The sequence below is a fragment of the Colletotrichum aenigma genome (genome assembly GCF_013390185.1).
Source record: "Colletotrichum aenigma strain Cg56 chromosome Unknown KSG_Cg56_contig04, whole genome shotgun sequence".
Classification (NCBI taxonomy): Eukaryota; Fungi; Ascomycota; class Sordariomycetes; order Glomerellales; family Glomerellaceae; genus Colletotrichum; species Colletotrichum aenigma.
Window position 1 is genome coordinate 986292 of NW_023500910.1, and position 17339 is coordinate 1003630.

Below are 17339 nucleotides of genomic sequence, written 5' to 3' on the forward strand. Positions count from 1 at the left end.
GCACCAAAGGACACACCAGCACCCAACAGCCGCCTACAATGGCGCTCCTCTCCCTCACAGCCCTGGTCTACGCCATCCCCTTCACCCTCCTCTACTACGCCCTCTCCCGCTACCTCGCCCGCCGCCGCCTCCTCCGCTTCGCCAAAGCCCACAACGCAACCTTCCCAAAACACATCCCCTCCCGCCTCCCCTTCGGCATCCAGTACGTCTGGCGCACCATCACCACCGCCCGCCGCGGCGGCGACATCCTCGACGACGTCGTCGAAAAGTCCTACGCCGCCCACGGCGCCACCTTCACGCAGCCGGGCTTCTTCGGCCCGCGCGAGGTGTACACCGTCGACCCGGTCAACATCCAGGCCCTCCTCGCGACAAAGTTCCAGGACTTCGATCTGGGCGAGCGGCGCATCGCGCAGTTCAGCCCGCTGCTGGGGCGCAGCATTTTTACTGCGGACGGCCCGTTCTGGGAGCACTCGCGCGCGCTGTTCCGGCCGCAGTTCTCGCGCGAGAATATCAACGACCTGGGCAAGACGGAGGACGCGGTCAAGGCGCTGTTCGCGGCGCTGCCGATGGTGGGGAAGCCGGGTGATGGGTCTGTGACGGTGGACATCATGCCGCTGCTGTTCCGCTTCACGCTCGACACGGCGACGGGGTTCCTCTTCGGCGAGAGCGTGGACAGCCAGACCGCGGCCGCAACGGGGCGGGTGGCGAGCACGAGCGCCGCGGCGGCGATGGCGGCGGACCTGCAACGCACCGGCGGGAAGGAGGACATGAGCTTCGCGGAGGCGTTCCACGAGGCGCAGATGTGGATCACGATGCGCGTGCGGTTACAGGGCCTGTACTGGCTCGCGCCGAGCGGCACGGGGAAGCGCGCGGCGGGGTACATGCGGCGATACGTCGCCCACTACGTCAAGCTCGCGCTTTCCGCGGCGAAGCCGAGTAGGGAGAAGTACTCGCTGCTGGACACGCTGGCGGAGGCGACGCGGGATGAGAACGAGCTAAGGGACCAGATATTGGGGATCCTGCTGGCGGGCCGGGATACCACGGCGACGCTGCTGTCGTGGGTGCTGCTGCTGCTGGCGCAGCACCCGGCCGTGTTCGAGAAGCTGCGCGGGGAGGTGCTGAAGGAGTTTGGGGAGTACAGCGAGGACGCGGCGGGGATCGATTTTGGGACTTTGAAGGGCGCGCAGTATCTGCAGTTCGTGCTGAGGGAGACGCTGCGGGTGTATAATGCGGTGCCGCTGAATTTGCGCATCGCGGCGCGGGACACGGTGCTCCCCCGCGGGGGCGGGCCGGACGGGAGCCAGCCGGTGGTGGTGAGGAAGGGGCAGACGGTGAATTTCTCGCCGTACGTGCTGCACCGGCGGGCGGACGTGTGGGCGGAGCCGTTGGCGTTCCGGCCGGAGCGATGGGAGGGGACGAGGCTGGATTGGAATTATGTGCCGTTCAGCGGCGGGCCGAGGATTTGTCTTGGACGTGAGTTGGAAGAGTTCTCATGGTGTGTGTGGTGATTTACTGACGTGTTGATGACAGAACAATTCGCGCTTACGGAGGCCGGGTTCCTGATTGTTAGGTTGTTGCAGCGGTTCAAGGCCATGGAGTGGGTTGGGCCGGTGGGCAAGCCGCGGAAGGATATCCATTTCACGATGGCGCCGAAGGATGGTGTTCCGGTCAGGTTGGTGTACGCGGGTTGACGTGTGGCGTTGTAGACGATGGCCGGTGAGGTTTTGGGTACGTCAGGTTCTGGGATACGGAGTTGTGCTCCAATAGAAAAGCTTTCACAGAGGTACGATTTTACGGTTTACTCATGTTTTATCTACGTCTTGGGCTTTGCATCTGCCCGCCGTACGGCCTCAGCTACGATGTCCATGACGAATCGCTACATACCGCCTCGTTTGAGGCCCAGATCAAGACGTATCGTTGGGTCTCCACGCGCATCGTTGCGGCCCACATTGATTGAATAGTTTGAAGAGATACTGTATGAGCCAGACTAAGCAGGATGAAGTTCTTCTATCAACGTTGAAACCTTCATCCTCAGCGTTCTCCGTCTGAGATGACCCTTGCCAAAATGCCGTATATATGTTAGGTATTCAGTGAACTCGCTGTGCCGTAACATTGAGTCCATTCGTTAAAGTTCAGCAATATCGATGACAACAAGTTGAGGATGGCCTATGTGGACGTGCTGCTGATGTCCAGCTTTTCCAGAGTTGTCCTGTCACAATGACCAATCCCCTATCAATAGAACCAGGCAGGGCGGTCCCACCAGGGAGCCCTTTTTGGTCTCGCAAAGCGTGCATACTCCTTGTCCCACTGCCCTTTGGACACACGATCCCAAAACATCAGCACGTGTTTGCAGTCCACCGGCATCCACCCCTTGTCCTCTCGAATCTCGCCATCCTCCATCTCCTCAGCGTTAATGACTCCGCCGTTGACGTCGTCGTCTTCGAAACACTTGATGGCCTTGACAAACGCAACAGGCACCTCACCCTCGCCCTCCGCAGCCATCGCCGTCTCGTATTTCTGAAACGACTCCAGGCACTCGTCGTCGACGTAGAGCAGGTACTTGAGCATGGTCGGGTCGCGAGGCCCCTGGACTTGCTCGCCATCGTCGTTGAAAAACTGTGCCCGCGCGAACTTACGTCGCATCCTGTCAATCGACGCATACTGGGGCGGTAACTTCATTTTGATAAGATACGGCTGTAACAAGTCGGTCTTCTCCTCTGGCTCGAGCGCCCATCCGACGGCCATGCCATCCCTAATGTTGTCCACATAGCGGTCCCAGAGGAGCTTGTCCTTGTCGTCGAGTCCTGTGTGGGCGATGAAGAAGCCGAAGGGATGGGGAAGAGGCTGCTGTGGATTGGATCGAATTACCCGCAGAGCTGCTTCAAAGGGGGGCGCCGATTCGAGTGGCGCCTCGCTGACGAGGCTGTTAACGAGGCTGTTGATGAGGTTGGCGTCGTTGGTGACGCGGCGGGGCAGCATCAAGGTTGCGAGCACGTCCATGTTTGCGTCTATGTTGGGAAATGTAATCGATGATGAGGAGGCTCAAGCCCGCTTCTCGACGAGGCCAATAACTATTAAAATGGTGACCGCCTCTTTCTCCGAACGAAGCCATATCGAACCTTGCAAAACATCAAACTTTTCCTAGATTTCATCAGGGTTCTGTGCTCAATCTGGACTTTTATTTCGCCGCGTGACCCTCTTTATACAAAGCATCGCCCACCTTTGCGAGCACCCTGCCAGAGGGCTCGTTCTATCAAGGCTATTCTCATCCACTGCCATCCAAACCTTCGGAACCTCTCGACAAGACAGTCAAACACATACAGACCGCAAAATGACGATCACAACACCAAGCAATAACGGGCAACTCGCCCGCTGGCTCAACAGAAAAGGAGATGTATGTTTCGAAGTAGCCTTCTTCGCGACTGCCGCAATATTCTTCGTCGCCTTGGGCGCTGCCATCATCGCCCTCAGCTTGGTCGTCGGAGGCCTGTTCGTCGCGGGCGTCATATTGTTCGGCGCGGCGGATACGACGAGCGAGAAGGTCAACAAGGTCGCCTCGCCAGAACAGATCCAAGCACAGACGAAAGAAATGATGAAGGAGAAAGGCACCGAAAAACAGGAAAGTGCCGTGGAGCAGGATGACGTTCAAAAGAAGGACGACGCTGCTCAGGAGAACGACGACGACACTCAAAATAAAGACGGCCCCAAGAAGAACATATTGAAGAAGAAGCAGCAGGAGACGGCACAGACAAAGTCTACCGGGCTACGAAAGTTGAGACCCATATCAGATTGGGATCGCATTCTATGCCAAGAGGTGGAGCGGAAAATGGACTGTACAAGACGGAAGAGCAACATTGACAAAGGTGGAACTTCAGAAAGTGCCTCGCGATTAGGGACTTTCGTTTCGTCATCGACAAACCACAAACTTACTCAACGATGACGGCCTTGGTTTAAAACACTTGAAAGCATTGCGCCGAAAGCAGAAATCATGAGATGGGCTCGAAGGGCTGCCTCTTTGCGTCGCGGTCGGGCCCAGAGGTGTGGATGAGGATACTGTCATCATGGGAGCTGAACTATGCTCCCGCCATTTTGCCCTTCCCGGGTTCTTGTAAATCGCTCATGGAAGGAGAAATTCCATCCTGCGACTTAGTGGGCTTGGGTCAATGAATTCCATTATGATCATTGCCGCATTTCCGTAACAGAATCCTTCGCCTGGTGGTTGCGATCATCGAAACTGACGGAGTTTTCTCAACCCGGGTGACGTGAACCTTACCGGAAGCCGCTAATATTCTGTGGGCTGTCATATTTCTGCCCATAGTAGTACAGCCGGAGGCTGGTCATCGAAAGGGCGCTGTATCCATGCAGGTTCAGTCAATGAGTACCTTGTAGATCTTATGTGGCTGAGTGTCAAGCTGCTTTCCCAAGAAGAACCAAAGGAAGAACCAAAGATAATGGCCGCCATCATCGATCCTGTCGAAAGCAGCTTACTTGCCGGCCAGACCGCATGTCATGACGAACTCAAGCAAATGTTGAATGCCGTATCAGACGCCTCTACGTTCTAGCAAGAGAACGTCTCGAACGCCTAGCCAACATCTTTACAACTGCCGGTAGCTAGCTGGACTCAGTCTGTCGGGCGGACTCCTACGGCCCGTTCTGCGTCCATACCGGTGGGACAACGGCGAGACCTAGCCCCCCACTGCGCCAGCGCCGAGGACTGAGCTACGGCAGATGAACACATCGGCGATCAACGGCTTTCAGCTCCCTCTGCTAGACTAAACCCACTCGACCCGATCCGTGGATTGTTATTAGCGCCCACAACCCTTCACTTACACGTCGCTTTCGCTTCTCGGATACGGCAGATACATGCCGTTTCCAAAATAACGTCTCCAGGATCGAGTCTCTGCAAACAAGCTTCGACCAACGCTGCCACTCCTGCCAAACTAGCAGAAGCGCTCCAAGTTTTCGGAAAGATTACTGAGTGCGGCTAGAACGCCATGGACGAGCCGGGGATCGTATCGCACTGCATGTTCTGCACAGCCTTGGCCTTCATTGTCATCCTAGTCGTCAACCTGGTCCTCAGCGCTCTCTTTTACGTTGGGTTCTACGGGACGTTTGGTCTCATCAAGGGCTTTCGATATCTTTCAAGCGAGATGAACGAAAGGAAAGCAAAGGAGGAGGACGCGGAGGCAACCGCGGCTGTTCCTGACGTCGCTACCAATAGTGGTCAACCTGTGTGAGATGTGGCAACCATCTCGGTGCGAGATGTGGTGTTTGCACCCAGCCGGTGATCAATTCATGATGATCTTTAGAAAACATATTGACATGGCGATAATACAGAAGAGGGGGTCGGGATGGAGTAAGAAATCCGACACCAAATAACGGAACGCGACGACGTCAGATGGAGAACGCGGGGGATTGTTGAACACTCAGAGTGGCCCTTGGAGAGATAACTTTGCATGCTTGAAGTGCGTTTTAGGATTTATGTTGAGGTATCACGTAGTTAGACTCACGAAGTGAGATTTGTATCAACCTGAATTCAAGCATAGTGGAGCAGAAAACATCTAACAACCGCTGGCTTCGTGCAGTGATAAACAGTTGAAGTCGTGTGCAAAAACTCAAGGGTTCCTGTTGTTTTCATCACTACCAGGCAGCATGCACATCAAATCTCGGACACCGGCCTTCCGTGTGTCTTATCTTGACCATTGATGAACCATCTGATGAAGTTCATTAAGTAGACGCAAAGACCTGATGGTTAGTAGGTACGCTTGCTGAAATCCTGCGAAGGCTGCTGGGTTAGGCCATCCAGTTGGATGAACCGTACTGATGATCCTTCACAGCCCACTGAAGCATTGAAAAGGGCTAAAAATCTAATGATTTGAGTATCTAGAACTCGGAGAAGCCTGGTACAGGAACGCCGACATCCTTGATCCCCTAACGAAAGCCAGGGTCACGATATAGACCCTTCTTCTACTGGAAACAATCGACTCCTTGATGAACTATTGTCAACTCGCACTAGATCGGAGACTTTCCTACTTTTTCTGCGTAGGAAATGGGGCTTACCTTTCGGGTTTCCTATCGTTTGAATATGCGATCCAGAAAAACACCTTGATAGTATAACACCATTTACTGAGGCAGCAACACGTTAGGGCTGAGTCCCAAACAAATGGAGACTCCTTGATAGCACCGTCGCAAAAGGCACACACCTTCGTGCATAATACAAGTCTCATCGCAGAGGTTTGCCAACACAACATCTCTAACCATTTTCAACTCCGACTTGACTAACTATCGGGAACGACAATTTCCTCTCAAAACCAACATGCTCTTCTCATGCGCAACTAAACAGCTTATGTGGAAGTGGCATAAAGACATAGAGGAGGACGCTGTCGTACTTGGAGGCTTCCTCATGTGGATATTCTTCTTTTTATGCTTCCTCTTCTTCTTGTTTCTTCTTCTTCTTCTACTATACGGCGTATGCTATTTTATCACGAACACTGCCATCGCTTTATTCAGGGACTTGTTTCCTATCACAGTCTCCATCAACTGCCCATGCCACGCAAAAGAGTCTTCCCAGAGCGTTGAGAAGATTAAAAGCGACAGCGAGCCTACCAGCGATGGATCATCATACGGAGGCGGCCGCCGAATCTACAAATGCATGTAGGCAGAAGTCCCCTGATGTTTCATCATGTCAACAATCCGGAGGGGATATTGCACGACTTCTCTTGGGGCATATGAGGCTTTTCGGATCGCAGACTAAACTTCGGGTCGGTCATTCTTTTGGGGTTACTATCACGATCCGGTGCGTCAGTCGGAAGCGGGAAAACAATATTTATGAAGTAAGGAATCAGAAGACAAAATGGAGAGAAACTTGGCCAGAGAAGCTAACAATTACGCGTCAGTTCAAACACGCAATCTTGTATTCCACACCGAACGCATTTGTGAGCTTGCCACACTGCCTCCAAGAGGCTTGAACACCATAGACCGCGAAACGGCACGCCACTGTCGACGAGTGATAGTTGCTCTAGAACTCATGGGTTGCGCATAAAGTCAGACATTGCATGCTCCGTATGACACTTCTCGCTAAGACCGTTTTGTGATTCGAATGGCCTCGATTTCTCATGGACAGCTACACAGCGTAGTTGAACACAGAGCGAGTACAAAAACGGTGACCAATTCGGGCAACAATGGGAGTGTACTGCAAACTGAGAATCAGGTATAAAAAGGTGTATTGATCGTCTCAATATCTGTCAATTCAAACACAGTCAATCTCAATTTAATCATACTCAGCTTCGCTGCTTCTGCCTTCCAATGCGTCTTCAAAATCACCTCATCCTATTCACAACCTTGTCGCATGGGGCATACGCCACATGCTTCTGGTCAGGCATAAACTGGGACAACGCCCAGGACTCCGCTCGTGGTGCCGTTGAATACTGGTGCCGTGATGCCTCCGATTCGGCTCGACTGACCGGCGTGTTGTACGTAGAGGAGTGATCCTTTGTTCATCTTCAGATTGGCGCGCTAACTCTGTCACAGCCACTCTGGAGATAGCAAGGGCCGATGCAGCAACCTTTTGCTAGAAGGACAGACAATTGGGTAAGTTTTGTTTCTTAAGGTTTTTTTTTTTTTTGTTTTGGGCATTTTGTTTCCAATGGGTCGCTTAACTTGCGTAGAAAAAGACTGGATATCACAGTGCAATGGCTTGGCCAAGATGAATCGGTCCTCGAGGTGGATCAATGCATCCAGAGACTCAATGATGAGATTGGCTGCGATTTAGGAGGCTCAAAGGTCACCGACGAATGGAGCTTTACGTGAGTAACCATAATTCCTTGCCTGATGCGCGGCATTTGAATGGCCATGCATTTGCGTATACTGATAATCTCATCACTTCAGATCCGATCCAAACACTGGTCTCTGCGCTAAAGTCAGTTGAAGGTCGTGTGGCATACGCGCGTGCTTTGTGACTGGACATTTCTCATGAACAAGCTACAAGATTTGAATTTTTTCTTTTTGGAGGAAATAAGACGGGTGAAACAAGAGATTTAATCTCGAGCTGGTGAGGTTTTGTTACACAATTGATGATATTCACGTTTAGCATGGAAAGACAATTATTGATATGTAAAACCGGTAAGAGTTGCCGGGCCGTGATTATGATTGTGGCAAAAGTATGTGCCATGCCCGAAGGCCTTTCGTGATACATTAAGATTATTATGTTGGGTTCCAATTATTATCTCCTCCAATCAACGATTGTTTTCATACATATTATGTCCTTCTCTTCATTATTATGTCATTAGATTTTTGTTATCGACATTAGGTGGTTCGTATGCTTTGGCGTTGAATTATGTTGCGTGAATCGTCACCAATATTTGCAGTCTCTCGACACTCGTGGTCTGAAGATGCGTTTGCAAACTTCTTAGGCGGTGTTGTAGTAGATGTCGATCTCCTTGATCTTGAAGATGGCGTCGACGGCAGGGGGTCCACAGCTCCAGCCCTTGTCGCCGTTGGCCCAGTTGTTGAAGACCCAAGGTCCGGCAACGGTGGGGACATCCTTGCTGGTGCGCCAGGACTCGACACCGTCAATGAAGAACTTGACCATGGCGGGCTGTCCACCGGCAGCGGCGACCCAGTCGATGCGGTACTCGTGCTCGGTGGTGGTGGGGTTGGCCGGGGCTCCGACTGCGGTCCAGGTCTTCTGGCCATCGCCGTCGTTGTCCTGGTTGGCGAACCAGATCTTGCGGGTAGAGCCGCGGCCGGTGTTGCTCTGGGTTGCGGAGTCGGAGAGCCACTCAATGTCGCTCTCCTGGTTGTCGTTCTTGTAGAAGAACATTCCTGCGCGTTATGTTAGTCTACCATGTTGTATAGTGAGAGAAAACTGAAGAGACTTACCATTGCAAACTCCAGGGGCCTCAGCAAGGACACCAACAGTTCGGACAGAAGCGTACTTGATGTTCTGGACCGAGGTGACGACTTCGGCGCACTTGTAGGGCTTCACTTTCTGACCGCCGTTGACTCTCAAGTTGAGGTAGCCACCCTGGATGTAGGTGTTGGTCGTGTCGTACTTGTGAGTGTTGGCGACCTTGTAGCCACTGACAATGAGACCCTTGGGAACTGAGGTGTTGTCCTTCAGAGCACTGAAGTCGAAGTAGGCCCTGTTCTTGTAGGTCGCGCCGTCAATGGTGTAGACTCCATTGGCAGCCGTAGGCTTCGTGGAGCGTTGAGCGGCAGCGCCGGCAAGGAGAACGGTGAAGACTGAGAAGCGCATCTTGACTGAGTGTCTGGAGTTGATGTTGTCTGATCTTTGAGTGGTTGTCTGTGATGAAGATCGTTGCTGCTTGAAGTGCCGTTATATCTCATTCCGAGAAATGGAAGACGTTACTTATAACATCCAACATTCGCACTCTTCTTGTTGACATTTTCATCGACCATCTTGAGAAAGCGAGCTTGCGGAAGCCTCCGTGAAGGCGCGCCGGCCAGATCTACCATGTGTACGCGGCAGTGGCTAGTGGCTGGGCCCATGGCTATGGAACCGAAGCCCAAGCATGAAATAAGTGCATGCCGGATTCTCGGGGTCACGTCTTGAATTGGGATAGCCTCATCGTCTAAGGATCAAGTCACAATCTCGGCCGAGACCACGGTAGGTAGGGTATCTGAACGCAGAACTTACACTCTCGATGGGCAATTGCTGATTGATGGTAGGCGAGCTTTTGGCGGACGACCAAGCGCTCAGTCTAACACCAAAAGCGGCCTTTCCCAAGAGCTCGGTTCTGTAGTCAACGGCCTGTGGAGAATAGACAACCAATGATCTTTAGAGGATCTGGTTTGTTCCTGGACGTTAGCTTGATCACTTTGCTGAAGGGACGTGAGGCTGGACTCGTAGCCCCAGAAACGTGGCTGAGTGTGCGTGTACGTTTGCGGTCAACGGCACTTGAATCCGTGTCCCCGGCCTGAGAACCTCACGTCATCAACGGGTCCATCGGACCCTTAGCGCCACCGAACCAAAGCCATAGCTCTGCTGTCACTCTTTACCGAGGGCTCTAAGCTCTTAGACGATGAGAGGGGTTCTGTCCGTCTCGCCGATTCGGGAGCTGTGGCCCACGGCCGCATTCGTCAAGCGGCCGAAAGCAGTCCCAAAAGCTCAGGGCCAGCTTTTCGGCAAGACATCTTGAAAGAAGACGACGGGAGCCATGTTTTTTTCCCCTTCCCACTTGCCGTGAAAATTTCTTCTGCCCCTGGATAATACAATGGCAGACATGTTCCTACTTGTTTTCCCCGCGTGGAAGACACGAATGTCTTGGCCGTTGCAGAGGTTTGCCCTGCCAAGAAAAGCACCACAGTACGCAGTTGTTCACAAGAAGTGAGACATGACACCTCATTGTGTCTCACTTGAGAGGCAGTGAGCAGTCTCAGACAGCGGAGTGACCGGCGAAGATGTTGGCGGGACGCCTGGTGGCACTCCCAGACCGGATGTGACCCGCACCTGTCCGAGACATGGCACGGAACACGGGGCGGTGCAGCTCGCGGAGCCGGTCCGGGGCTCGGAAGGGCTCGCTCGCGGAGGATTCCCGTTTTCGGTGGGTTAGCAGGCCCGGAGGAAAGTGGTCAAAAATCACCAACAATCAGTATTTTAAACTTCAAAGCCATGATTCCGACACAGATCGAATTTCAAAGTTGCACCTATGTTGCACTTGGGAATATTTGAGAAAAGTTCTCAGCCTAGATTTTTGAGGGTTTTGGTTGTCATCCCCGCGCAGCCCATCCGAGATCTCCCTCCCCACGCTTGAGATCATCTTTGTGTTCCAAAAGCCACTGTCTCACAGTCACAGGCTTCCTTCCAATCGTTCTCTCAACGAAATTGTTCAGGGCCCAGACCTCCTCGTGCGCCTCTTCAAATTTGAAGAAATTCCACAGGACTTGCGACAAATGAGGACCCATAACTTTGCCGTAAAAGCCAGCAAACGCTTCTTGGCTTCCGTCGTACCCAATAGGCTCGTCAAAGATTTCTGACATGATAATTGACAGCTCCTTGAAAGTCATCAAGTCGTGTCCGTTGTTCATGGTGTGAAAGGCCCCAATGTGCTTAGCATTCGCGGACAGGAACAGTCTCCCAACAACCTCGGCAATGTCCCTCGGGTCCATCCACGGCACACGATGCTCCGGCCAGATGAGTGTCTTCTTCGCTAAGACGGCTCGCATCTGGACTGCAAGGTTGTCCATAAAAGTGGCTCCGCAATTGACATACGTAACGGGAAGCCCGCTGTCGTCGAAGATCTTCTGCGCTATCCGGTGCTCGACGGGTAGGGAGCCGGGACCAAGCTCAGGGGGGATTTTAGACGAAGGGAATTCCGGGAACACGCCCATGAAGCGGATTATGTGAGTTGCACTGCCCGCTTGCTTCAGCGCAGAGACCAAGTCCTTCATGGGCTTTTCTTCGTGAAGTCCCGGAGGCGTTATCACGAAGACTCCCTCCGCACCGGCCGCAGCAGCTGACAGAGATGCAGCTTCGGCATAGTTGGCAACAACAACCTCGGCGTCTGGGAAGGAAGACTGAAGTTGCGCTTTCTTCGAGTCGTTGCTGGTGGCCAGACGCAGTTTAGTCGTGGGCGCTTCGCGGGCTAAGAACTGTGCGAGAGGTCCTCCGATGTGCCCAGAAGCCCCGAAAATGAGGATCGTGGAAGGGACAGCTTTAATAAAGGTTGCCATTTTGGGGTTCAGGGGTTAATTGAGGTAACTGATTGGTTTGATTTGCTTGCTTGACTATCAAAGCAATGCTCTATTAATCTGGAAACCTTCCGCTTTTATACTCAACGATTGGAGACGACTGGTCGGTGTGCGTCAGGGGACGTTCCGGTCGGGCCTCGTACAGTCGGCGACGAGTGATCCCGAAAGCCTAAACCCTTCTGCCGACTTCTGGAAGCCATTGCGGAGAGAGTTGTGCCTGGAGATGTAGTGGAGTTCGTCCAGACTCCTCCCTCGGCATCTAATTTCCCAATCGGTCGAAATGACGCCGTGACCATATTATACATCCGCTGAGAAAAGCAACATCACCGCTAATTTGTTATGTTCAATTGAGTCCGCCACGGGATTCGCTGATTAATGTCTTCAGTCCGGATGATTAACACTTGTAGAAGATAGTCAGGTGATTTCGCGTTGGCTGTGAGACTAATATACCGATGTGATATGCCCTGCTTTGCTCGCTGCCTCTCCACTGGCCACTGTGTTCTTTGGAACTGCAAGGAGACATACTTTGGAAGTTCCTCAAGGGAATAGCAAACGAATTTGATGTTAATTGGCCAATTGCGCTAACCGAAGAATAATGACAGGCCATGCCAATTGCCGTCAGGTGTAGTTTAGTTTGGAATTCATCATTAGTTCTTCTCCTTTAGATACATCCATGCGAAAAAATTTCTTGTGAATAACGAATGGCATTAGTTAGTTACCTAAAACGAGCGACATCCAAAGTCCCTTGGCCTCAGCTGTGAAACACCATGCTTTCCGTGTTATTGCCAACGTACCGCAAACAAGCGAAATAATCTGCCAAAACATCACTTGATTCCTACCGCCGTTGACATGTCCAAATTCCTCCCCTAGGATCTGGGAATCATGAAAGGTAGGCTCTCAGCTACAAGGGTGAAGCGTTGTTGTTGCGAGGAGGACCGAAGTTTTTGTTGCAGACCACGCTGTGGTAATATTCTTGCGCAAACCACCTGAATTGATCCGCGTTCGTTCTGGTCACAATATTCTTGTTGTCCTTCAGCTTCCTGGTCTGAAGGGGTCCATAGCCGTCGAACCCGTTTTGCTCGCTGCTGTAGTCCCGGACGTGAAGCCCTGTGCCCTCTCTTCCGATCGGGTCCATGTGCCTGTGAGAAGTGATTAGTAATGGGTCTCAAAGGAGGTTTGTAGCTGGAGGCAAGATACTCACATTAATTCGTGCAAGATTAGGCCGGGAAAAGAAGCCATTTTGCCGCTCACCCTGTCCCCAAGATCATCGCAATCGAGGTCGCCGAGAAGAGGGTACTCCCGCCCTTTGTCACAGATCTTCATCGCCCAAGTGCCCTGTGACTCCACATGGCGGATCCAGGCTATATCAATACCTTCGGAGCTCTCGCGGTCATTGTTCTTGAGATTAGGTTGGTTGTAAAGAAACACCTTCCCAAACACTTCGTTCCCCAGACCGTCCTCATCGGCTCCAATAATCAGTCGAAAGACTCTCTCCACATAGTCACGATCTTGTAAGTCGAAATAGTTTGCGAATGCTCGATTCCACTTCTCGGGGTCAGGTTTTTGATCAACAAATTTGGCCAGAACAATGACCTGCGGCCATGCAGTTAACCTCTCGTGACGTTCATCAGCATGAGGTAAGTTTTTGTCGAAGTATGGTACCGGAATGCCTCGTTTTTCACTTTTTGAATTCCGCAAAGTCAGCCACACAATTTCAGGCTCAGGCAATGGACAAAAGAAAAGGAGGATGAATGAGTCATCGGCGCATTCTTATGCACTATTGTTTACTTACACGACATTGAAAGTCATGTTCGCAGCAGGCATTGCAACGGCTGACTCCAAGAAGGTCGTCAGGGTTAAAGTACAGAGAAGAGAGGCGACTCGGGCAATCATGTTGACGGAAGCGTGTTGAGTCCGGACCTAATGTGATTTACAAGAGAGACGGAAATGGCGGCTGGGCGGTTGAATAATGATGAAGTAGATCTGGGTTATTTTGCTGTAATTCTGGAGCTTGTAGGGACTATCGACATAAATGGAAAACACGGCATCTCATAATCTTGAATCTGCAGGCATTTATGTTATTTTGGGTATTCGTGCTTTCCAAAGCAGTGAGTCGCGTTGTGATGGACATTTTCATCACCCTCAACCTCAAAGGAAGTGCTATTACACCACAGTTTGGGGGCTCGTTGGTCGCAATTCATAAATGTGAAGGATTCTGAGAACACAGTATCATCTGGCTTGAGGCATTTTCATCAATCACCAAGAAAGCATAAATGATACGCCTTTGGCCCCAAAGGCCAGGCTCTCGGCTGTCCAGTGACCGCAGTTATGCCGATCATTGTTGGTGCTGACCTCTGGACATTCTGAGACCGCGTCGTGTGAAGATCGTGATCGAATCTGGGCTAGAAAAGGCGAATTTTCCTGCTGTTGGCTGTCTTGAATAGACGGCGGTTGGATGAACTTGTGTTTCCCAATAACCCCCACAAGTAAAGGGCCCTCGATCGCATCTCTCGCAAAGGCAGACTCCTATTTCCTGCCACCATTCGCCTCAATGATACAATGTTTCACCGTTTGGGCTTTAATCTGCCTTGACACTCGTACGATTAATGTATTAGTCGCCCGTTGGTTGAAAATCCCCCAATTGAGCCAAGAGGACCATATTGATGAGCTGAACCTTTGATATGATTCCTTGAACCTAGTGACGCAAGTTATCGCGCAAGGGTTGCATGAAAATCCCGTGTGGTATACTGTTTCTGTGATCTGATTCTTCTTGCGGGCTTTTCTTTGGCTGAATCCTGCAGCGGCCCCCGAAAGATTGCTGCACCAACTTGGGGTCTTTGTTGGTCATCAATGCCTAGCCAAGGATAGCCCCAAGAGATAACTGGCGTCTACATTGATGATCATTTTGATATCCGAATCGACATAAATTGATCCGAGGACCAACAGCACGTGGCGACAATGCATTGCCGTCTGCAGGAGCAGATTGGAGTGCTCAAGGTGGGGTCTGCAGTATTGACGCTTCGAGAGCAATCAAGTTGATTTGTTTGCTATTTATGTTGGATGCGACCAACAGAACGTTTGATGTAGCCAACCGTTAGGGCTATGATTCTGTGACGTAGCAAACGCGTCAGCTAAGGCCGTCGATGACCGATGCAATAGGCAGAAGCGTGAGGTGCGGCGTGAAGTATGTGTCCCCTTCTAAAAACGACTAAAAGTCTTGGGGTCTTGATACTGAAACAAAACGACTGTCGCTGGATTGTGCCTGGCATTTTAATCCCAGCTGAAATACTTGAAACTTTCCTGCCTATCCCTCATTGCTGTTGAAATATGAAATAACCCAAAACCACCTTTCAAAGTTGATGAAAAGCTTTTCGTGATCATGGGAAATTCTATTACATCTCTCTACCGTTCAATCTGGACTCAACCAAGACCACAAATCTCGGTTCGCATCTCAGCATCTTCTCATCAGCTGAATATGACTGAAGGAATCCCTCTGATCTTTTTCATCGAACTTACCTTACATCATTCTCAGCCCATCACATGGCGATCAGGTGGCATATTCGACGCTTCGACCGTCTTCCGTGACAATGGCTTGACCTTCAGAGACACGTCGACTGGCCAACTTGTGCCGAGGAGCTGGATCTGCATTCTTACCGAACCCGACGATGGGAAAATAACTGAAAAGAACAAAGGAGGCTGGACAACACTGTACCCTGGAAAACCGCATGTCTTGGAGCCGAAGCTCGAAGGCACTTTGGGACCTCAGTACTGGCCGCCGCCCCAATGGACAGGTGAGACGGAGGAGCAATGCAGAAATCGGCCGCATATCGTGACGTGGCGAGATGTGAGAGAGTTCAAGGATGGCGAAACCTATGAGGTTGGCATCAGCGACAGAGCAAGCATTGGACACTACTGGAACGGGACTAAAGACGACTTCTTAAGCGGTCGAATGGAGCAGTCTGAGGAGACTGGCAGGTCCGGCCCAATCGAATACAAAATTGAAGAGACGATATCCTTCACAGTCAGTCGGCCAGACGCGGACGGAAGTTTGAACCATTTCTTGGATTAGGATCAATGTCTATCTAGCACTATCAATGATGCCTTTTGCAGCATCACAACGTTGGGGGATGTGACATCATACAACTTCCAGCGCGATGAAATCGATCTCATTCATTCTTTGGCATCATAGTATGCGAGCCGCCTCAGGTCATGAACCATCCTAGGATCATCACTGATGCAAACAACACTCCGTCCCATTCATGTTTAACAGCCTAGTTTCGGGCAAACCTCGAGTGGTCTCTCGGAACATTTCGATATACACCCATATGACCTCTGGGTCTCAGAAGCGCAATCCATCACGCAGGACCAGCCTTCTGCTTTGACGCACTCGTTCCATCCGCCGTAGGTGCATGCGCGGGCACCAAAGTTGGAGCGGGCGATGATGGGGCTGAATTGGGCTTCTCGGTTCAGCTCTCCGAGGACAGTCCAGATTTCATCGGCCGTAGCTGGACGGTCGACGCCGGCAGCGAAGACTGAGATTGCGTGGGCAGCAAAAAGGAGCTGACAAATGCGTCAGTATCATTTGTGCACATGGTTTGTAAGTGAAGCCGAGGGTGCGGGCGGGCAACATACCAGTGAAGAGGGCTGCATGGTGGCCAGTATGGACAGCACTGAGCGTCTTGATAGATCACGGTCGTTTGCTTATTAAAGATAGTGACTATCAGCCCAGAGAAGCGAAAGAGACTGTTGTATTTGTAGATAGCCACCCTGCGCAAGCTGCTGCGGGTAGAAATTGCATCTGGAGCAGTCGAGCTTTGAGTTTCTAGGCATCCAGGATAACCACATCAAGGGAGACGTTTCCTACGATTTCGGTTCGACGGGAGTAATGAGTAATTGACCTCGAAGGAGCCCTCGCGGGACTAGGCCGTCTTGGCGGCGGGTCGATCAACAGATACCCTATGCAGTGACCTGCGGTCAGCCAGTGTCGGATGTAAGCATAAAGTCCGGGGTCAGCACCAATAGCCAACAGCCATCGGAGCAGCTGTCTTGTAATGACAACACCAACGACCCTATTGTAAAAGATCACGGAAAGTGGAAGCTAGACCGGTTCGCAGGTAGAAAGTTATTCCACAGAGATATTTCTTTAGCCGGGTTGGCAAAGATACTGTGTGGCATCCGGTCTCCCACCGGGCTAGACCTTTTAAGATCTCCAACAGGAATGATTGCTTGGTGCATGCCATTGAACCAACACGTACATACTTAAGCTAAACACAGGCAGCACTTTAAAAACAAGTAGCAACTCATGGACGCGCAGCTTCACATCCACAATCGGCTGTGCCGCTGCCCGATTAGTACGCGTCTTTGATCTGCGTTTCGCTTGATGTTAGTTAGATCTTTGGATGTTTCACTCGGCACCTGACTGTATGAGGTAAGAGGCGAGTCTCCAGCCTGCACGTTCTGGTTATGAGTGAGAGAGTCCATTGGAAAAGAATGGAGCTACAGGTTGAAAACGCCTACGGAACTTCACTGGCGACACTTGGTGGGCCAACCTTCCGTATTTGTGATAGCCGGCGTGCGACTCCAAAGTGGTTGCTGTCGGCGGTTGTTGGCATTCTCTCAAAGTTTTG

General features: G+C 51.6%; 6 protein-coding genes across 6 annotated transcripts; 4 read left to right on the plus strand and 2 right to left on the minus strand.

Moving 5' to 3' along the window:
• Positions 1 to 38: 38 nt before the first annotated feature.
• CYP52A5-1 (Cytochrome P450 52A5) lies at positions 39 to 1691 on the plus strand (the record flags this gene model as incomplete). The annotated part of the gene is made up of 2 exons (XM_037321408.1): positions 39 to 1473; positions 1531 to 1691. The coding sequence occupies 2 exons, from the start codon at positions 39 to 41 to the stop codon at positions 1689 to 1691; spliced, it is 1596 nt and encodes a 531-aa protein (XP_037178793.1).
• A 541-nt stretch (positions 1692 to 2232) lies between these two features.
• CGCA056_v006158 (uncharacterized protein) lies at positions 2233 to 3000 on the minus strand (the record flags this gene model as incomplete). The annotated part of the gene is made up of 1 exon (XM_037321409.1): positions 2233 to 3000. One exon carries the CDS (start codon positions 2998 to 3000, stop codon positions 2233 to 2235), a length of 768 nt encoding a protein of 255 aa, XP_037180176.1.
• Positions 3001 to 3331: 331 nt separating this feature from the next.
• CGCA056_v006159 (uncharacterized protein) lies at positions 3332 to 3940 on the plus strand (the record flags this gene model as incomplete). Its single annotated transcript, XM_037321410.1, has 1 exon — positions 3332 to 3940. The coding sequence occupies one exon, from the start codon at positions 3332 to 3334 to the stop codon at positions 3938 to 3940; it is 609 nt and encodes a 202-aa protein (XP_037178791.1).
• Positions 3941 to 8407: 4467 nt separating this feature from the next.
• On the minus strand, positions 8408 to 9256 carry CGCA056_v006160 (uncharacterized protein; the record flags this gene model as incomplete). The annotated part of the gene is made up of 2 exons (XM_037321411.1): positions 8408 to 8823; positions 8881 to 9256. 2 exons carry the CDS (start codon positions 9254 to 9256, stop codon positions 8408 to 8410), a joined length of 792 nt encoding a protein of 263 aa, XP_037178945.1.
• A 1857-nt stretch (positions 9257 to 11113) lies between these two features.
• On the plus strand, positions 11114 to 11610 carry CGCA056_v006161 (uncharacterized protein; the record flags this gene model as incomplete). The annotated part of the gene is made up of 2 exons (XM_037321412.1): positions 11114 to 11364; positions 11493 to 11610. 2 exons carry the CDS (start codon positions 11114 to 11116, stop codon positions 11608 to 11610), a joined length of 369 nt encoding a protein of 122 aa, XP_037179505.1.
• A 3481-nt stretch (positions 11611 to 15091) lies between these two features.
• On the plus strand, positions 15092 to 15781 carry CGCA056_v006162 (uncharacterized protein; the record flags this gene model as incomplete). The annotated part of the gene is made up of 1 exon (XM_037321413.1): positions 15092 to 15781. One exon carries the CDS (start codon positions 15092 to 15094, stop codon positions 15779 to 15781), a length of 690 nt encoding a protein of 229 aa, XP_037180245.1.
• Positions 15782 to 17339: the final 1558 nt, after the last annotated feature.